Consider the following 23,082-nt stretch of genomic DNA (forward strand, 5'->3'; position numbering starts at 1 on the left):
CTATGACGAATGGTGTTGAAGTCAGTGAGTGGTTTTTTCTTTCTTTAAAGTGGCTCTTTGGTTTAGCTCACTGACTTCAAGACTCAAAGAACCACTCACTGACTTCAACACCATTCGTCATAGCACATGACTAGGGAACTGTGTTCCGAAAGCTAGTGTAATTGGATATTGCCAAAAAGAACCCGCTGCATCAGGCTATAACAGATCGTTTGAATCTACACTGTGAATTAATTATATAAATATGAATCTATAATGTTATCGGATCCACTTTGTGATAATATGCTCTGACTCTGGTCATCGAGCACTCTCATATATTTGTTGAGGCAAGATGTGTTGTTTGCTAAAAAACAATATGCGTGCCTTGAGGTTAGACAGCTTCAAAGACTTAATCAAAAACTGATATGTACTAATTTGAGTCACAATCTAGTCTAGAATATTCTGTATCTATTCTAGTATCATTGTATTAGTTAGATGCTTGTATCAAATAACAGGCCTCGAAATTTGTACTTTTTTCCGGCGGTCAAGCATGTCCTACCGGACTGGCCCTTTCAGCGGACATTTAATATCTCAACCGGACATATTTTTTGCATGTACATTTTACACAAAATCGCACTACAGTATTGTGTGGTCGTGTTTGTAGAAGAAGAATTTCTACAACAGAATAGCTCTGCAATGGTTGATGGCTTAATTAACTGACCCTGAAGTATACTGGAGCAGGTTAAGCATGAATAAGCAGGTTAAGCGTGAATATTTGTGACCGACCAATGAGTCAGCTTCGGCAGACATTCGAGGTCATTCCGAAGGTCCTGTCCGCCATGACCGCCGGATGTTTCAAGGCCTGAATAATCTGTTAATTTTCATTGTTTGATTTATATGTGTGGGGTAGACTATAAGACTATGGTATATGTACTTTGGTATTTTGTGGTATTTCAGTATATACGCGTGTAGTGTATAAGCAAGATTCACCGCTGAACATATACAATTATATATATCATGGTGAATCTTGCCTCAACAAATATATGGAGTGCTCGATGACCAGAGTCAGAGCATAATATCACAAAGTGGATCCGATCACATTATAGATTCATATTTATATAATTAAGTTCTCCTTCTTTTAGCATTTCTTCTGATGAGCCCCTAAGGGCGAAACCAATAGTAGAGAACTTAATAAAATATGAATCTAAAAATGTGATCTGTTTCACTTTGTGATGTATATATTATATAATATATATCTGGTATGATTGCCAATACGGTAGATTCAGAGTGCTCAATAATATAATCAGAGCGAAATACTGTATAGTTCAGCAAACAAGTCAGTTACATCATATGTATGTATATAGCGGACCATCAATGGCAGGTAGTGTACGGTATGTATGCACACATGCAACTTATATGCATATGTGCAGTATGTGTCTTCATATATAATGCCTGCATTATTGCTAGATGTTCTGACTAAGTCTCTTTCCATATTTCTTAATCTTTATTATATTTAATTGTTATTTCGCTGTCCAATTACCCGATTCCAACCCTTAGATAACCATTTGCGAACTCTTATGTTATTATTCAGTGTATTGTTGTATGGTATTTTTGATGTGTTAGTTTTGTTGTGGAAAAATAGGCCAAGAAAGAGTATGTACCCGAAGTGACAAAATCTTGTTCTGGTATTTAGAATTTATCATTGTTGCTCAAATGGATCTATAGCTTAAAATGTTTAAGTAGCAGGACCCATATTAGTTTAAAAACATAAATTTTTGTCACAATCTTGTTGTTGGCTCCTCTCCCTCAAAGTCATTGAGGAGGAGCTATTCCAAGTTGTTTAGTGGTTAAGCCATGGCCTCCCCCACACAGCCACAAGCTTGGTCGCTTTTGTGGGATTTGTGGGATATTTCTTAATCTTTATTATATATATTTAATTGTTATTTCAATGTCCAATCACCCGATTCCAACCCTTAGATAACCATTTGTAAACTCTTATGTTATTATTCAGTGTATTGTTGCATGGCATTTTTGATGTGTTAGTTTTGTTGTGGAAAAATAGGTTTGCATTGTTTGCTACAATCTTCTTCAATTAAATATTTAATAAGCCTATTTTAACTTATAAATATACAAAACATCATTAGGAGAACTTGGCATAGCACACTTGCAATTTTCTAGTGATTTTCAGACACAAGCTTTTGTTTTCACTTTGTGAGGTGAAATACTCAATAAGCCATTACTTTTATTTCTGATATCAATTCTCCTTGAAAATACCTTTAAAATGATGCATTGCATGTGATTGTAACCAGTGAGCACCATGAGTTATTTATGATCAAAAATTATGTTCTGCATGATTGAGCACAATTGGGGCTACGCATAAACATGAGGTTAAAGGTCAAAGGTGATGGTCAAGAGCTTTAGTTTTGAGTGATATGGCTTAAGAAGTATATGTCCTACAATACCTGAAAATATCAATCAGTACAATTTCTTACGAGCTGAGAAATATCTTCCTACAGTTAAACTTGTGAAAGCAAAATGGATTTTACGCTTCAGCGATCACAAAAAGCAGTCAACTTTAAGTGGACGTAACTTTTGTTTTAGTTGACCGATTTAAAAAAAAATTAATTTTTTGAAATCAGGAAGAAAAGTTTTATCAGTGTGTGAATTTTCATTAAAATCTGAGAGGGTGGGTTACAAAATCCCATTTTTCTGGATCACTTGACATGGAATGACCCCTTTGTGGTTGCCGGCCAGCTTAGAGCAGCATGCAAACTACGCGTTTATGGCATTTGCATCGTGTTATGATTCCCGCAAATTTCCCACAAGGTCTTTGGTTTTATCGTAATATTTTTGTTCCTTTTCTGTCCTAAACTTGAAGTCACTGTGCTCTACAATCCACATTGCTTTTTAGACTCAGTGTTCATTGAAAATCTTTTGTGTGGTGCATCATTTCAAGTAGTATCTTCCCCTGAACTGTTACACAAACCGCCCAGAACCAGGTTGATTATGAATATTATAGCCGTTGAGTGGCCGTTATTGTATGTGTGGATTTATTAGATGTGTGACTAAATTCATGCCAAAGTCGAGCAAATTCTGCATTCGGGATCCCTGCGGTTATTTACGGTATTTTTTGTTGATAAGTTTAGGCAGCACTTTTCCAAGATAAATGAAGACATCGGTATTGTTCGTCACTTAGATTTAGTTTTCTCAGCATTGTTTATTCATTCTTTGATCCAATTAGTTTATCCCACTTTTGGTATAATCGCATCGTTTATAAATGGCGGGTCTTCACAATAGCCGGCCTCTTATACATTGGCTCAACGTATTCAGATGTTGAATCAATGATCAAGAAAGCTGATTTGTTGTTTGTCTTATGTGACGCCGAGCATTATGCCTCATCTACATTACAAAATATTTTGTAGTGAAGACTAGGCATTATCATCTTTATTTTGCGCTCTTTGAAACAACACACAGTGCACTGTGAAACTAAAATGCAACACATAACAACAAGTAGGCGACATAAAGCCGCTAAGGGACATGTAGTCATCGAGTAAGCTGCTACGTGATCTCATAATATTGAGTATACAGAATCTCACAATTACTGTTTGCAAAAACGCCATTTCTTCAGCTTCTTCTAAAAGCATTTGAAGTGATACATTTCCTCAATTGCAAGTTTTGTCAATGAGAGCATTTCCATAGAACGTTTATTTCGAAACTAGGTTTTTCATGTCAGTACCTAAGGGAAGATTTCTTATTGTAACGTTTTTTATTCGTCAATGGATATTTGCTGGTTGAAACAACTGTTTTGAATAGTTTGTGGCCTACATAGCATACTATTTTGATTGTGGATAGCTATTCTTCGTAGAGCTGATAACGCAAAAAACGTTTGCTATTATTGTTTCAAATTAACAACTTTGTGATCACTGGCGTTTCTTTTGTAGCATAAGAAATAACGCGCTTTGTATTATTGAGGTCAAACCAAACAAAAGAAAACAAGAGGATGTTTCTCTCTGCTCGCGCATATCGATGCACGAAGCAATTATGAGCTTATGGCTTGTTATCGCAATGTAATCCATTTCACGCTTTGTTGGAAGTTAGCTAAAAATAGCAAAAATTCACCAAAATCTTGAATTTACAAGAAAACTACACAACTTTCAGCATCAAATTTAATATCATCAGATCCGCTTGGCAATTTTAGGAAAAGTCAAGAAAAACCAAGTGCATGGCGTTACTGTGCTTCAAGTAATCAAAGGAAATATGAGGGGGGGCCAAATCTGGCCTCCCTTTGAGGAGCAAAGTGTTAAAGTTGTGCACGTTGGTACAGTCCCATATGCTTTTTAAATGACATTGCAATGGCAGTCTGCCATTGGTCAGTTGTGAAAATGGATTTCTTTCTTGTTGCCGTTTCTATCACAGAATGTGTATTGTCATTTTCATTCTGAGAGTGACCTGTGACAAGGAAATTCAGAGTAATTTCTTTGATATTCAAAACAGCAGTGGCATAGGACAACATTAACACAACAGTCTTGTTGTTATTCTGTCCTGAACATCGGTCACAGAAGAGATGTACCACACAGCCGTTGCAACTTCGCAGGAACCTTTTTAGCTTGAGTCTCATTCCAGAGAAAACACATTGTTTCCATAGAATTTATGTTCGTCACTGTGAAATTGTAATTTCTAAGCCTCATTGAGTAATAAAATGAAGAGGTTGGGCCATAAGGGCACAGGAGAGTCTTTTCAAAATCAAATGCAGCTACAACTGTCTTTTCAGATTTTTTTGCAACTTCTTTTAAAAGATGTTTAACTTCTCTTGATCTTTCTTTTTCTTTTACACGCTCTTCATAGTTTGCAATCTGTTCTTCAGTCCTGGTAGCTTCTGGAGTGTTACTGAAAGCTGAACACATATCACATTTATCATTTTTTGATTTATGCAGCTTCAAGTTAAAACGGGTATTAAACGTTCTCTTGTAAAATTCATATGTCTCTTGCCTGTTATAACCTTTCTCAGTACACCATGCTTTGTACATCCTGTGCATACTGTGAGCTCTTCTGGTAGGTACTCCCATTTACTATCTCTTCTTACATAATGTGATTCGACAGTTAAAAACTGTTGAATATGTGCTATCACTGGTGCTTCCCTCTCCTCTTCTACTGCATTGTGGATTCCTTCTTTTCCTCGACCATCTGGCAACACTGTGCCACTTTCTGTCAACTTTGATAAAGCTGTGTCTATCCTTTTCTTACCGATGTTTAAAGTATTAAGAAAGAACAGCTGACACACAACTATTGAATCTTTGCTCTCAGGATGAATAATCGTGTACCTCCTACTATTCACTCTTTCTCTTCGCTTTCCAGTTCTACATGTTTCTCTCCTCCTTGATCTGTTTTTTCTTTTTATTTGAACACATTTATTAATAAACAGTCTCTGAAGATCTGTGTGTCCAAGTTGCCAAAAATGTGTATTAGCTTCCTAGCCTCTTCTGAAAACTTTTTACCACACTTGAACCTGCAATGAGTGCAACATGGCTTTATATTCCCAAGTGGTGCTTTTTCACAATCTTCTACAGTGCTTCCAAATCTTCGTTTACCACTCTGCAATTGCGCTTTCTTCACAAATTTTTTCCATTTACTTGGATTTCGCTTTCGTTTTCTTTGCTGCAGCAACTGGGGTTGTCTTGCTTCAGTCCCTGATTTACTGAAGTTGGCAGTGCTCAATGTCAAGATCTGTTTTATGTTCCACAGAATAGCAGATCCATGACTATGGATATCTGTATCAAATAATGTCCAGTCTAAGCAGTCTTTCATAATTTTGATGATAAAAAATCTCGCTTCATCTTGGCCAATTTCTTTACCATGCACAGTCTGACCAGTCTCAGTTCGGGAATAAATTGCTTTAAAAAAATTTTTTATTATTAGCCAAACACAAATACACTTCTCCATCTGTTAATTCAACTTTATCTTCAGAGTCTGGTTTTCCTGTAGTAACTACTTCTTTGGTAAGATTATTGTCAATTTCTTTGTCTGCTAGCAATGGTTCAACTACACTCTTTGGAACTACTGGTACATAGGTGGGATCATCTAAATCACTCACATCCATATCCGACACACTCACATCAGACTCTTCTGGATCTTCTCTATTACTGGACACATCGTTGTGACAAGAGTCATCTAGCAACAACTTATCTGTTGTTATGCTTGTCTCAGTATGATCAATGTCCCACTGAACAATCCATTTTTCCCCAGACTTTCCTTTCACTATTCCATAAACTCTTGCATCTCTCCAAGCTTCTCCAAAAATGAAATATGACCACCTTTCAGTGTCCTCAACATTGTTTCTGTCAAACCGCCATGCCTCAGTTGAAACTCTTGAAGTGACTTTAATTTGACGCATCACGCACTTAACAATACTGTTTATGCCAACATAATATTTTCATACACTTAACCTTAAACTATTTATCTGCAAATATAAAAGTTACAAAAATCAGCATAACATTAATTTTTAATCTTTAGTTTTTAATCATAAGATTAATCCAACAAGCTAAGATTTCTTCTATAATTGGCTTAATATCAAAGCAAAGCTTGGAAAAAGTATTTGAACAGGGACAGATGGAAGGAAAAAGGGGAAAACTGAAACGATTGTTGGATGACATCAAGGAGAACCAATTTTTCCAAAAATCCACAAACTCCGGCTCTGACCCCATGCTCTGACTCCAATCCAGCTCCGATTTTTGCTCATCTCTGTTAGCTAGCACCTTGTCGGTAAATGCGTGGTATAGTGATCTTATGAGGATGCAAGTTCAATACCATTTCACCATTGACAAAGAAAAAAATATTTGATAAGTTACATTAAATGTTGCTTTGTATTAGCTCAGATCTTAATGTAGCAATAGGTTTTCTGTCACTCCACCACAAGTGTGACTTGAGCAAGAAGCGAACCATGAGTGCAGGAATATCAGTATAATGACTGGTAACCAGACTGGTCATTAACCACCTGACCAGAAAAGGAAAGATTAACAATAACACGAAGGCATGATAATACACCAGTTATTATACTACAGTATATTAATTCAGGTGCACTGCACAAGTTATTTTCACACGAATGTTGTTTGGCGATTCAAATAGGTTATAATTTTATAGAAAGGACTAAATCTTTTGCATTTTTTTTTTAATTTGCATCATGACATGAATGGAAAATTGGACATAGATCCTTGGCACGATTCCATAATAAGGGGGTTATGTCCATAATTTATGGTAGCATTGGACATAGACCTATTTATACTATCAAGCTAGAAAAGGGCTATGTGCACAGTTGTAAATAGCCCAGTTTTGCTTTCAAAGTATGCGAGACATTTGGGAGTATGTCCATAGCTTTACCTTGAATTTGATTACATACAAGGCTGAAACCCGGAGTGCTGGAAAGAGCTATGTTCAAAAACCGTGAAACTGCAATAAAACAAAAAAACCTAAAAGTGGACATAACCCGGTTTGGTTTTACCTCAACGATATGCAGGTTACAGATGACTTGGATACTTTTGCTTATTGAATTTGCAATAAATGCGCAGCATAGTATGCATATGGTAGACATGACGTAAAGAACACAAGGGTTAATTGAGAGCATGTTGGCAGTGGCAACCATGGTCTAACGGTACAGTACTGTGACTGGTAATACAAAATAGTGCACATGTCATGTATACACACACTTGCAAGTAACAACATTACTGCACGACGTGGTGGATACTAACTGGACACTAGGGTTATGACTTGAAAAAAAATTCAAAATTTTGCCTGTCCTGTAGTCACAAATGATGAACTTTTATGTCTAGATTTGAAAACTCACAAAAGTTAAGACTGTTTATGTGTTTAAACAAAAATCTCCCGCACCAAATTTTTCCAGTTTTCAATGTATGAAGGATGGGCTTGGTATGTTAGTATGTGCCAAAGGTTCCCAAACTGGGCTGGCATATTCTACTGTATAATGGAATAGCATAAGGTTGAAGCAGTTGACCGCATTGTATGCAGAAGAGCTTCCAATCACAGTTTCCGTAAGATATTATTTCGAGAAGCAATCTTAGTGTTTACTTTTTCAATATGGGATTTGTATATGAGGGACCTATCTAGTTTGACACCGAGTTAAATACTCTATGTGGAAGTAAAGTGTTTGTGTTGCGCGTTGTCATCCACACTACACTGATCGCTAGCGTATAAGAAGCTTCTTGTACCGGCATGGATTGGTTGGTCGTAAGTATAAATGTTATACAAGATGAGTTCTACACAGAGTACACACCCTTGTGAGTAACCATTTTTCTGCTGTCTCCATCTACTGTTTTTAGTATAAAAATTTGTTCAGGGCAATTGCTAAGCAACGATTGCATTAGCTTAGTGAATGGAAAGTTCTCAATGATATTGAAGATCTTCAAAATGTGGAGACGATGATTAACAGTGCAACAAGGTGCAGACTGCAGATAGATCTACAAAGAAAGCTCCAGTGACGGAGCCCTCTTGACAAAACAATAACCATCGTGTTTTGACAAATTTATTTTCAATTTACAACTTTAGGATTGAACAATATGTTTACCAAGATAAACCATGCATAAATCATTCTGGAAACAACAAACATACTATACCATTGTTTCATCTTCAGGAGATAGCTCATCATCACTCAAGTCATCAAGGAAGTTATAAGAAACATTTGAATGTTTCACTCTGTCTTCATGGCCTTCTTTTTCCGAATGAATGTGTTTTTTTAATACATCAGACTGCAGGCGAGATCTTTATGACAATAAAATGATTAGTTCAACCTTTTAAGTTGCTATATTAGAATTAATCTTCTTCTTCAAAAAAACATTAAACGTGTTAAAATGCATACTTCACACTTACACTTAATCATATATATGTAATAACCAATTTTCCAAACTGCATGTTAGATCAAATTCCAAATTTATGAGCACAAGAAAATTACTTCCAGCCATTTTTCAGACGTAATATAGCCTACCACTGTTACAATACAGAATAATGTTGTTAATTTCTATGAAACAATTTAATGCATTCATGTCACATACATTCTTTTTTTATCCACCACTTTTTTGACACGAATAGCCCGCTGTTCACTGTATACTTGACAAACAGATTTCAAATATTTTTCAATCATTTCTATTGTGGCTTTTTTGTGAAGATCTTCTTGAGAAGTTGGATTAATTGATGACATCTCTGCACACAAAAACATAACTGTTACAGTATATGAAATTTGGTTTAGAAAAGAATGTATGAAGATACATTTGCACAAGTATTTATTATAGGTTGGGTATATGTAAGTAAATGTGAGTCCCATAATTAGGGATAGGCAAAATAGAATACCGAATATAGAATAACCAGTTGTGAAACATAACTGGTTTCAAAATGCATATGAAATCGGATAATCGAAACCGCTTTAAAGATCGACTTCGCTGCACTCCGTCTGGTCGCAACGAATTCGTGATTTAGTGCAATGCGGCGAAAGAAAACGCATAAGTTTCGTTCACAGGCCTCGAAATTCACGGCGGACATGTCCGCCGTCACAACATTGTGATGTCCGCGGAAAATACTATCTAGATCAGTCATATTTGTCTGCCGAGAAATAACACAGGAACTAGCGCTACAAATCGTCATTGCGTAACACAAACAATTGTTGCGAGAATATAATTTCCCGCGCATTCTAGTGCGCATCTAGAACAAGTTAATACTGTATCCCTTAGCTTCCATTCAAGCAGGAAAACTTTTGATTTTTACGTTGCTTCAACGATTGATGACATTGAATCAGCGTAAGAAAGGTGAATTCTTTGCTAAGAATTAATGGGAGTACCGGCGCTTCTACACTAATCACGCGCAGTCGCGCAACTTAGTTCAAGTCTTATGCGCACGTCTTTGAAGATCAATACTGTTAAAGCTCTCATGCGCATATTATGCCTGGACGGCCGGGACGCGAAATTTTTTTTCCCACGAGGTTTCTGTCTTATTTCATATTTTGGAAAAAGTTTGAATTAAAACCGTGTGAATGCAACATTTCCTCGTTGGCACGGTTGGTTCAGTGGTTTCATCCTCTGCCTAGTGATCATGAGAACGAAGGTTCGACGCCCGTCGAAGTCAAACTTTTTTTTTGTTAAATGAATTTTTGCGGTGCACAAGAGCTTTTCAAAAAAAGTAGGGTTAGGGAAAGCTTATATTTTATTATCATTGCAGAATTTCATTGGCAAATAGTTATTTCGCAATCTGAATCAACCAATCTCTCAAAACACTTTCGGAAAATCTTACTTTTAGAGTGACTAGAATCAATGAGACAGAAATCTCGTTCATCAACCAAGACACTGCTTACAAGCTAAAACTTAAAATTGAACGCTGCGATTCCAAAGTCTCTATGGCTATGCAAAACTCAAAAGAAAAAGTCGTAGGTAACTGTTTCATCGATATCACTGTCGGCGGGAAATTCTACAGCCATGTAAAAGTTGGCGTTTTACAAAACTTGTGCTGCGACATCTTATTGGGAGCAGACTTCCAAAGAAATCATCGTCGAGTAATTTTTGAATACCAAGGAGGTGAACCCGATTTTGTAGATAATCAACAGAACGACCATTGCTCGGTAATCGCTGCAATAACTGATGAAGCGTCTCTTTTCACAAACTTGACGAAAGACTGTAAGCCGATAGCTGTTAAGTCAAGACGGTACAACGAGTGGGACAGAAAAATAGACGCAGAAATTGAAAAACTTTCTTCCAAAGGTATCATCCGCCCCACAAATTCGCCTTGGCGGGTTCTGGTCGTTAACAACAAAGAAACAAATAAGAAGAGGCTATGTGTCGATTATTCACAAACAATAAATTTGTTCACAAATTTGGACGCGTATCCGCTGCCACGCATAGACGATCTAGTTCATCGGTTGTCTGTTCATAAGTTTTTCTCAACATTCGATCTCAAAAGCGCCTATCACCAAATCCCTAAAAAGGACAAAATTTATACCGGGTTTGAGGCGTCTGGAAGACTTTGGGAATTCAACAGAATCCCTTTTGGGGTAACAAATGGCATTCCCCAGTTTCAAAGGAAAATGGATGAAATGGTGAAACTTGATAAATCGAAAAATACCTACCCTTACCTAGATAACGTTACGGTATGTGGGCGTCACAAAAGTGAACATGATGAAAATGTTTCGCGCTTTCTTCATTCAATTCAGAAAAAAAAATTTACGTTAAATGAAAACAAAACAATCTCGTCGGTCAAAGAAATCTGCATTCTCGGGCAATTGCGTCGGCAGTGGCAAAATAAAACCGGACAGTTTGCGTTCAGTTCTCAGTTCAGCACTCAGTTCTCAGTTTTATCATTGTGTGAAACAGATCTACTTTGTTTGCTTTATATTTATGGTTTGTGTTTTGTAGGTACACTTCGTTTCTTAGTTTTTTAAAATTCAATAAATGGATGTTACAATCTGTTTTTTTTTTTCGCTAAGACTTTTCGGTCATTTGTCCGAAATGACTTGAAAAAATTCGGTCATTTTTTATTTATTTCGGTCATTTTTTCTGATGAATATACTTCCTTTCAAGTAGCTGATACAAAAAAATCGCACTTCCTGACTAGCTACAACATTAAGTTTCGCTGAGAAATGTTGTCATGTTTTATCTGAGAAAAGTTAGAACAGACCAACGTTTCTTCAACGTTAATCAGCGAAACTCAACCTTGCAACACCCGGCCGCAAACATCTTTTATGGCACACTAACCAACGTTCAAAAATAACGCAAAACAAACATACAGTACAATGGAAAGGAATAAAAACAAGTACGTAACTTTTAACAAGGAAAGTAACCGGTCACTCTCACACATCATTGGCCAATTTTTTTAAAATATTGCGTGTTTTATTTTTTCTTGCCTTCAATCGCACTACAGTAGTATATAACCTGGTGAAATTTTATTTTGTATGTCATTCGCTCTGAGGATGCGCATCGTCATGGTGCGCGAAACGTCAGTGAAGCAATAAACCATCTTGTTTGTTGTTAATTTTACTTTCAATTTCATCAGATGAACGTTGCAACTAGTGCTAGAAACGATAATTGTCCTGATGAACACCCAAATTTTTCAGTATTTTGAATGACCAAATAAAAAAGCACGTTACGCTCTAATGGTTCGCAATTGCAACGTGAATTAACTCCTCAACAATTTTATCGCTCACGTTGTAGCGTGCTGGCTTCGCATTACGGTAGGAACTTTGACATAGGACAGTTTTCCTTGCGAATCAGCTGATTTCAGTCATGCGACTCAGCACGTGATATTCTGATAATCACGTGATAATCTACTCGAAAGATTTTTGACACAAAGAAAATTAAGTGAATGTATCGCCACAAGATGGGTTAAGGTTAGGGCAAGGGAATAGTCATTTCAATTGCGTGGGTTTGATTCTCACCCTCTGCTAATTTTCTTTTTTCTTCTGCAACTGAACTGAGTGCAAGAAGGACCTTTCTTAACCAATACGGGTTCGCACGTACGTATGCACGCACAATAGCTGGTTCGCACGGAAAACTGTCCTATGTTAAAGTGCCTACCTCGCGTTACTGTGCCGTTGCACGTATGCCACGTCATAATTGAATGTTTTGTATGATGCAGCATTTAACCTCAAACGCATAAGTTCACTGGTATCTGCAGTTGAACAACACAAGCGATTTCTTGTTGGAGTTCGCAACCGAGAAAGCAAACTGAATCCACGTTATACGGTTGCATTCTCTGCATTAAAAGTCAGCAAAGCATTAGCAATAGCTGCCAAACTTGGCCAATCTATGCCACGCTTCGTAGCTATTGTTAAAACTTTGCGCCAATTGTCACCTGGTTCGCAATCAATGATGTTAACAATTCAAGCATAGACAGTGTGTATTGTGATTTATCGGGTGCTTTGACTGCTTTCTAATCCTTTGTGATTATAAGTGGCAAAATACTTTATTCACAAGACCGCTTGCGTAAAATTTTCTCGGAACTTCATGGCGGACAAATGCGGCCGACGGAAGTGGGATACCTAGCGGACAAATGTCGGTTTTTGTAGCTTAATTGTTGCGGCCATGTTTGCGATGGCCGCCTTTAGTGTCGAGGCCTGAGTTGGAAGCTGTTGTAATTCGTATTCAGGTTAAGAAATTACGAAATCGTTTTACTGAAAAATATCATCTTCTCTTTTTTCAATTTTGACAGGGTTTGAGGCTTCCCTTGCTTCCATTGAGGATATGCCCCTGAGGCTACTCAATACTTACCAAAAACGAAAAAATTCAAGCTACACTAAATTGAAATGATTTCCCACCTGCTCATTAAAAAGTTATAAACAGTTATATTTTTGTAGGGCTTTTTGCGTCTACTCAATGGAGTACGACGTTGCAAAAACCATCACACAAAATCACTATCTATCGATGTGGATTGTGGAGTCAAACATTTCACAGAGGTTATCACCAGCTCCAAAGTTAACAACATTATGCAATATGCTGGGATAATTTCCCGACTGGCAGATCAATTTTTTCAACGACTTGAAGGAAAGATTTGAAAACACAGTGGCATTTGGAGAAAGTTGAAGTCTTGGAGTGTGTTATTTTCATGTTTACGTTTATCACAAGCAATGAGACATTGGATCAATGTACAAAGGGATACTTTGCAGGCCTCGAAATTCACGGCGGACACGGCGGTCATGTCCGCCGTCACAGCATGTGATGTCCGCGGGAAGTACCATCTAGATCGGTCATATTTGTCCGCCGAGAAATATCGATAGAAATCGTCATTGCATAGCACAAACAAATGTTGCAAATATATAGTTTTCTGTGCATTCTAGTGCGCATCTAGAAAATGTGAATACTGTATTCCTTAGCTTCCATTCAAGCAGAAAAACTTTCGATATTTACATTGCTTCAACGATTGATGACATTGAATCAGCGGAACAAAGGAACAAAGGTGAATTCTTCGCTAAGAATCGATGGGAGTCCCGGTGCTTCTACACGTATCACGCGCAACTTAGTTCAAGCCTTACGTCACAATGTCTGGCTTTGATCTCCGAGTAATATTGATAAGGCAAAGTTGGTTACAAAATTAGATTATACGAGTAGGCTATTACAGCAAGGTGCAGCAAAATTTGTTCAGTTTTGGTATTACCGGTACAGTAAGAAAGAAAAGGCCCAGGGAAAATTCACTTTCGTTCACAAGACGCGCAAAAATAAACCTAAAGAAAAAAGTCTAGTCAAACTTTGCACAACAGAAAATAGTAGCGTTTCAGTGTAGAAGTTTTTCGACTCGTGCCCAAAGCAGTGTGACGCAAGAAGCCACACGACCCCGTTCGATGGAAGTTAATCAGTTATGCGGCATATTGAGCAGCTACACGGCGCTTTGACTCTTCAAGCACACGTCGGTGGTCTGATGAATTGAAAGCTTTTCAGAGCCAGTCCTTTGCTGAAATTTTAAAAACCCTTCTAATCCGTATAGTCCAGTCGCTGAACTGAAAAAAATGGTCAAACCCGGAAAAAAATAATACCAAGCTGAAACTTTGTCAGGAGGTTCGATTGGTGATGTGGAGCCACCAAAAAAAAAGCCCCATGATTCCCCCTTGGGAATAGTGAGTTTTGGCCATTTTTCCATAATGGCCGCAGCCCCCATAAGCCAAAAATTCGAAATCGTCTAAAATTGATGTTTTATACCTCATTCGAAAGATAATTTCATACTGAATCACTTTTACAAAAGAACTATGGTCAAAAAATGCACACATTTGAAGTTATTAGCCATTAAATGTGGACTATAAGGCAGAATCCACCATTAGGCTTTAGCCTGGTGCTTTCCGCACTAGATATAAAGTCAAGTGAACAGCACATAGATATGGGTGACTCCAGACGCAAGCGCGACTATGATGATTATGTAATGTTTAGAGATTGGCTTGAACAACGCAATCCATTTACTTTTTCTGATGAGCATCTACATTCCTTGACATCCGGCTGGGTTTCTATATCTGGAGTAGATTTGGTTAATTGTGAGAGATCAGAGGAGATAGGAGCAATCATTCAAAAAACATTGGATGGTCAAAATTTAGCAACTGCAACTATTCAACACAAAACCTGCATTAAACCACTTGAAGTACTTGGAATTTTTGTAAAGATAGACAAGGAACACGTAAATGTCATTCCAATCATTCATTTTACAAGACTGGCCGCTATTGCAGAACGTGAAGACGATGTTGAGAAGTAGCCTACTTTTCATTCGAAATGATACCATATCCTCCTCCACTGTTGAAGGATGGACTTATGAGGAAAGCTGATAAAGCTGCTTTGAGAACAGCACCAATGAATAATACAGAAGCTGTTGGTAATTGGACCAGATTGTATGTTGTTGATGGAGGTGCCCTACTTCACAGAGTCAAATGGTTGAAAGACTGAACATTCGCTGAATTGGCTCAACTCTATGTATCTTATGTTAGAAGACACTACGGTTCTGCTCATGTTATCTTTGATGGATATAATACGCTTCTACTGTACAAAGTCATATGAACATATTTGACAAACTGCTAGTAAAAAGTGTCCAAATGTTGAAGTGGCGTCTATCAATTCTGTACCAGCTACACAAGATTGTTTTCTTTCGAATGAACACAATAAAGCTCTATTTATTGATCTGATTTCTGAGAGTTTGAAGAAAGATGGACAGCAAGTAACTACGGTAACTGTGATGGTGATGCTGACACTGAAATTGTGGAAACAGCAATCAATCTTTCTTCAAGCAGACGAAACCCTATTGTTGTTGTAGCCGACGACACAGACATCATTATTATGTTACTTTATCATTGGAAGGGAGATTTTCAAGATGTTGTATTTTTCCAAGAAAGGGCTCAGAAGGAATGGAGCATGAAAACTGTACCACCACCACTGGAGACAATCAGAGAGCATCCTCTGTTTATTCATGCACCTACTGTTTCGGCTCCATTTGGAAAAGGAAAAGTAAGCTTTCTCAAGCTTGTGAAAAAATCTGATGAACTGAAAGATTTATCCATAAAAATGAGCGATGTTTGGGAAGACCAAGCTCAAATTGCAATGTTAGCAGAACCAACCTTTTTAGCAATGTATGGTTGAAAGAAATTTGACACCTTAACGAATCTCAGGTTAGTTTTAATAGTATTGGCTCAGTCAGTTATTGTATAGTTTATACATTTGTATTTCTCACTGAAGATCACTTTATATTACCCTAGTAGCCTACAGAAAATTAAAGAACCACATAACAAATCAGCATTTTAGCACGAATCTCAAAGACATTGCATTTGTGAATAAGGGTGCAACATTTTAAGTAATTAACGCAGAAGAGAAGCAATTTAAGATAATTTCCTTGATCTTTTAAACATCCCTGTAATAAGTTATTATTTCATATACGGTACCTTCCATTACTAATTTTACTTTGGACATAGTGATAGAAAGTATATGGAGATGGCAACCCAAGGTGTGTTGGAACCAGAAAAATGCCACCAACAAGCAGAGCAGCTCATTACCATGCTCTTCGTGCACATCATCAAGTAACCATATGGAAATTTTTAAGCAATAGGGAAATAGAGTCAAAGGAAGAGGAGTGGGGCTGGAAACTTGAAGACAACAATTATTCTCCAATAATGACGGACAATAAAGTTGCTCCAGAGTGTCTCCTGCAGGTTATAAGATGCAAATGCCAATCAACGAAGAATCAGTGTGGTACAAAGAGATGTTCATGTAAGAAGCATGGCCTCAGTTGTGTAACAGCATGCAGTGGTTGTCATGGCGAAGGATGTGAAAATAAAGAGGTAAACAGTTCTTCAGTTTAATGTTTTCTAATTTCTTGGACAATCAAGCTTTTAGTCAATTAAGATGAAAATAATTGTATAACGCCATAATTTATTACAACAGAAGCAAGTCATGTGACCATCATTTTAGTTGTATGGAGTGACTTTAACTATTTATATGTCAGGTGACATGCAGTCAGATCAGATATTTCATAAAGATCAATGTTATTAATTTTAGATACTCGAAGTTTATGAATCAAGTGATGATGATAACGACGATGATGATGGACGGAATATTTCTGATTTATTCTAATATAAGTTAAAATATGGAACATTTTTCATATTTTTTTACATAATTTCTACAATTTTGCTATTTACCGGTCAACATTTTTTCAGTGTGGTGTATTTTAATGTCAAAAATATGTTACTGTTGGTTTGGGAGTAATTCAGGATAAAATATTCCAAAAATTATAGATTCAGCAATTTTTGAATTTCTACACCTACAATTGGTTTAAATTTTCCACTTTTATGGAGACTTTTTGTTTATATATTAAGTTTTCCTAAATCAGTTTGAGGAGTAACTTCGGATGGAAAATTGTACACTTTTTCGTAAGCTCTGGTTTAACCATGGAGTAATTCATTGCTTGTCACTCCTCACAAAAATCCACCAGGCTAAAGCCTAATGGTGGATTCTGCCTTATATAGTCCACATTTAATGGCTAATAACTTCAAATGTGTGCATTTTTTGACCATAGTTCTTTTGTGAAAGTGATTCAGTATGAAATTATCTTTCGACTGAGGTATAAAACATCAATTTTAGACGATTTCGAATTTTTGGCTTATGGGGGCTGCGGCCATTATGGAAAAATGGCCAAAACTCACTATTCCCAAGGGGGAATCATGGGGCTTTTTTTTTGGTGACTACACATCACCAATCGAACCTCCTGACAAAGTTTCAGCTTGGTATTATTTTTTTCCGGGTCAAATCATTCAGCGACTGGACTAGTAGCTATAGTTCTCAAATGGCGAAGAATTATCAAGATAAAGTGATTAAGCATGACGATCGACGCTAAAACTGGTGTGTCCGCCGTGAGACTTAATTTGTCCGCCGAGATAGGTGCTCAGACCGGACACGTTTGTCCGCCGTCAACAAAAACGAATTTCGAGGCCTGCTTCGTTGTTTATCGAGGTCTGGTCAATAACATTTCGAAAAGGTTGACCACCAGCTCAAAAATTGATAATATAAGCAACATGCTGAGAAAATGTCCCGATTGACAAAACAGACTGATCAATCTCTACCAAGCGGTTTGACCTTTCCAAGGCAACGCAACATTGCGGCACACTTGAAAGCACGTCAGTCACGTTTGGGAAATGTCTACGTCTTGTATTACTAAGTCTACACTAAGTCTACGTCTTGTATTTCCGATTGACAAAAAATCGTAGAGTGGCGCAAGAAGCTTCTTTGCAATCACTGAAATCGATTTGCGTGCGTACATATTTTTTCTGACATTTTGCCTGAATTGACTATATATTTTTTCGGAGATTTTGCTAAAAAATCGGCCAAAGACCGATAAATGACCGTAAAAAAAAACCCAGGTTACAATACTATTTTGGAGATGCGACCACATCACGGAGAGGGCAAAAAATAATTGTGCTTTCAAATAGTAGCGTTAGTGTAGAAGTTTTCCGACCCGTGCTCAGAGCATTGTGACGCAAGAAGCAACACGACCTGGTTCGGTGGAAGTTAATCAGTTATGCGGCGTATTAAGCAGCTACTGCTACAGGGCACTTTGAGTTTTCAAGCGCATGTCGTTGGTCTGATGTCCTTTGAGAGTAACTTCCCTGAAGTTTTAAAAAGCCTTCTAAACCGTAGCTATAGTTCTCAAATGGTGAAAAATTATCAAGATAAAGTGATTAAACATGACGATCGACGTTAAAAGTGGTGTGTCCAACGTGAGACTTAATTTGTCTGCCGAGATAGCTGCTTAGACCGGACACGTTTGTCTGCGGTCAACAAAAGAAATCTTTCATCTGCTTCTTCAGAAAAATGTTTTTCAAGTGCACGTTTAACTGCCACCAAGTTGAGATACCGTTTGACTAGTGAACATTTAGAAAGCCTAAATTTGTTACACTGCAATTTTAAGCAATTTTTGTGACGTTCATTGTTTTTGTAAACTCATAAAAATCATTAAAATGTGTCAATGGTAAAAACTATCAATTATTCTAGAATAGATATCTGTATTCTATATTCGGTTTCAGTATTCTAGAATAGCTAATTATTCTATTTTGCCCATCCCTACCCATAATCGAATCCAAGCATCAAGGGATGAAAAGACAAGGTTTTCTGGGTACGGTACATAACATCCAGTTGCAGGACAACTGAACATGGCTGACCTGACACAAGAAATCTCACCACTAGACGAATTAACACAATTCCTTACTAATCCGATCAATGCAGGCCTTAAAACTTGTGTTTTTTTCCGGCAGCCATCGTTTGCCTGAGAGCTCCTTCTCAGCGGTCAAATCTGCGTGCTTGGAGGCCAAAATACAAATAATTATACCACAAGTAAATAGAATTAAACTTGCAACAATGCTAAAATGATCACTTAGCGTTGTTTAAGTCTGCTACAGAATCGTTGTACCCTATCACGCAATAAGTGCTTTATCGAGATTGTAATCCGGTATTGCAGGACCATCTAACGACACTAGATTGTTTCAACTGCTCGCTGCTCAGTAAATTGTTTCAACTGCATACTGCCTTTCATAAAACCTGACCATGTAAGCTACACCGTTATGATGTCACCATTGAGGGACTGAGGGTGTGAAGTCACCAGGGTTGGATCCAGCATCTAATTTTTGGGGGGCTGCTGAATCTATTTTCATTCAAGGAGGTCCATCAGTGTGGCACTGTCAAAATGTGTCTCTGCTGTATTTGGCATACTGATAAGCTTAATATTCATGATGATAATTCATTTTATTAATACAGATGTTTTTGTTTAATATTAAAAAGACCTGAAAACGAAGAAAGTGTGCATGAAAAATCAAGTCTTAAAAACAAGCATGAATAAAAAACACTTATGGTATAACAAAATTTAAGAACGTGATGAAATTTTGGGAAATATTCTAAAGTTTAAAAACATGAGCAGTACAAAACACATGATTATTTCCATTGGTACACATTCCATAATCTACACAGCATCCATTTCGTTACATGCTGATATCAAATGCTATGATCTATCAAATTATAAAGCAATACTAGTAGATCTTATTCTTAATTCCATTAATGTATTAAAATAGCAGTTTAAAATTTTTTTGGGGGGTGCGCACCCCCCCCCCCCCCCCTTGGATCCATCCTTGGAAGTCACTAACACACAGCGGGAACATTTCTCAACTGTGAAGACACATGTTTTCCCCTCGGATCTCAACTAACCTAGTTCTCCTTTTTAACAACGATTACACATTATACGATCAACCTTTGTAACGATTTAACAACATCTAGTCAGGTTTGTTAAATATTTTCGTTCAAAAATTTTGAAGATTAGCAAACCTATACATTTTCGGAAAGCTTAGACCAGGGACGGGCAACATACGGCCCGCGGGCTTTTGAGCGGCCCGCAGACAGTTTCCGGTCTTTACATAAATGTGGCCCGCGGCCACTCTACCGCAATCCTCCACTACTTGCTTACTACGTCAAATAATAGTGACTGTTGGTTATTTTTTAGTTCTTTGATTATTTATTTTCGGTTTTTAGTCAAGTGACAAGCATGTTATGTTCCGTCATTAATGGGCCTTCCATCCCTTTTCTTTGTCTCTTGTAAGAACCTCCTTCAGTCTCAAGCTGGAAAAATAGATCAAAGTGAAATTTGGCTGATTAGTGTAATAATTGCACGGGGAACGTATACAAATAATAGGGATTGTTGGTTATTCTCTGGTTCTTTGTGTTTTTAGTTTCTTTGTTTTCAGTTAGAATTAGATTTTGAATGTAGCCTACAATAAATATTTTCCTATGGATTTTGCCAAGAAACGAAAAGTTGAAAAGGAGTCTCGCGAATTTAACAAATATGCTCAAGCGCTTTTTCACACAAGTCGGCAAGAAAGCAGTAGGCTACCATAGATGTTTCAATGAAAGTGACAACTTTGATCGACTACAGATGTCCCATTGACTTCAGAAGCTACATTACGTTAATTGTTAATAAATTCATTAAAGACTGTTTTTGGTCTTTATGCTTTAAACTTAAAGTTTACATTACATTAAATAGAATTCATTCTTTGTCTAGGTGGATAAATACACGCTTAATGTAGCAATTCATGAATCCGGCCCGCCAACTACTTCATTTTCCCATATCAGGCCCGCCGCCTGGAGAAGTTGCCCGCCCCTGGCTTAGACCATTAGGAATCCAAAAAACGTTGATTACATTTGCAGAGATGTCCCCATGGCCGCCATTTTGAACTTTCACTTATGGTATAACAAAAAAATGAACTTTCAAAATGGTCGCCGCAAAATATGTATTTTGATATATCTCGGCTCCCAATAAACTTAGAAGTTTCATCGAACATGCTAATCCAGTAATCCTATGTTTTAAGGGTCAAGGAATCCATTAGAAGCACACACAGATACCTAGCGCTAACCACTTTGCAATTATCCACCATATTGGCTTTCAAAATGGCCGCCAAAATTATATTTCGTTACATTACTACTTATATACAGCGTTACGTCATATTTGTCCGCCTCCTTTTTTATGTGTCGTCAGCTAAATTTGAATTCCCTTAGCGATAACCCCTGCTGTCTTACCTCGAGGTGTGAGCGTTATGTCATAATTGCATTTTTCGTTGCTACATTTCTTTGTACATTCAGTTTTGTCCAGTGCATGTAAAGATCAGTTTAGCGTCTACAGCAACTAGTTAGCGACTGATAGTTAATTCGAGCTATAAACAGTGGTGCTGTTTTTTAGTTTCAAGAATCAAAATAAGTGTATTAACATATTGTTAAAGTCTGTGCAGCCAATTCATCTATGGTTGGCCTATGTGGCCTGATCATCACAGTGCACGGTAAGCTTAATATTCTACTACAACCTTTACTGATAGGCTATGTGAATTTAGAGCCGGTAGCTTAGTGTAATGAGAACGTCGTCTTCTCATTCTCCCGATGTTTGAATCAAGTATTGGCTCAACCACCAGTATGTGAATTAAACAGCCTGATATTTTACTGTTTATATGTTGAGTTTCGATCTACAACAGTAGAATTGCGTACAATTTACGTTACATACAGGAAGCACAAGTAAACGGCTAATCGGTCCCTGAACATTTTTTTAGAAATTAGTGGGATTACTGTACTTCTATAGTTTCCGAAGTACATGCATATCTTTTTGACTGAGAATTCATTTGATATTATCTTGATGGAAGTGGTATGTTGATGTGGTTCTTTCTCTTCAGGACAAACACAACAGGAGTGAAGACTCCACAGATTTCAAGTTCGTCACCAAGACAAATAAAACTATAGACTGGAATCAGTGTATTCTGTGCCAAGGGTCAAACCGTGAGACAGTTGTTCAAAATCCGAAGCTTGATTCCTATGAGAAGTTGCTTGAAATTCTTCTGGAAAGATCAAGCCTACAAGATGGAGAATATGTTGCTCTCCAGAGACCTCTCAAGGGATTCTCTAAAGAAACCATGCTCGAAGCAAAAGCAGCATGGCATCGAAGTTGTTACCCAGTCCTCGAAATTAGCGGCGGCACACGGCAATTGCCGTGGGAAATGCCGTGGGAAATGCCGCCGCAAACGTCATAATGGCCATTCTGCTACGGCAATAAAAATGCCGTCGCAAAATGAGCATTTAATTCGGACAAAAATTGTTCAAAATTTCTTCCTGTGTTATTTACTTGCAGCGTGAGTTTAATCAGCAGAAACATCGCACCAAGACCTCACCTCGGACTATTTTACTTGCTGTGAACACTCACGCAGTCTTTGAAATTACTATATTTTTACTTCGCAAAAACGTTGACGAGGCCAAACGACAAAAGTTGAAATTGCCTCGGCAATTGCTGTGAACGTTTATTACGAAAAAATTGTACCAAAACATATAAAACGAGGAGAAAAAAATAATCGAATAGTCTATCACGACCGCACTGTTTGATTTGTTGTGATGTAATAATACCAAAAGTAGCGATAAACCGATCAACGCGATACGCATGCTGTTACGGTGATTCACGTCGTAACTCATTGGGGGGAAAAAGTAAGTTAATTTTGGGTTGATTCAACGTTCGAGTCAGCACAAATCGATTTAATTTTCCCGGCGAGTTATATCGCGTAACAACAATGCCTGATAAGATATTTACGTTTGT

General features: G+C 37.4%; 1 protein-coding gene across 3 annotated transcripts in view; it reads right to left on the minus strand.

Annotated features, from left to right (window-relative positions):
• LOC145770023 (syntaxin-18-like) overlaps window positions 1-23,082 on the minus strand; it is a 159,928-nt gene that overhangs the window by 67,982 nt on the left and 68,864 nt on the right. For all 3 annotated transcript variants that reach the window (XM_082581605.1, XM_082581603.1, XM_082581604.1), the window contains exons 3-4: window positions 9,036-9,183; window positions 8,601-8,745 (exon numbers count right to left, since the gene is read on the minus strand). In XM_082581605.1, the coding sequence (XP_082437731.1) occupies window positions 8,601-8,745; window positions 9,036-9,183 (293 nt within the window). The remainder of the gene's footprint in view (window positions 1-8,600; window positions 8,746-9,035; window positions 9,184-23,082) is intronic.

Source organism: Aplidium turbinatum, chromosome 5 (genome assembly GCF_918807975.1).
Source record: "Aplidium turbinatum chromosome 5, kaAplTurb1.1, whole genome shotgun sequence".
Classification (NCBI taxonomy): Eukaryota; Metazoa; Chordata; class Ascidiacea; order Aplousobranchia; family Polyclinidae; genus Aplidium; species Aplidium turbinatum.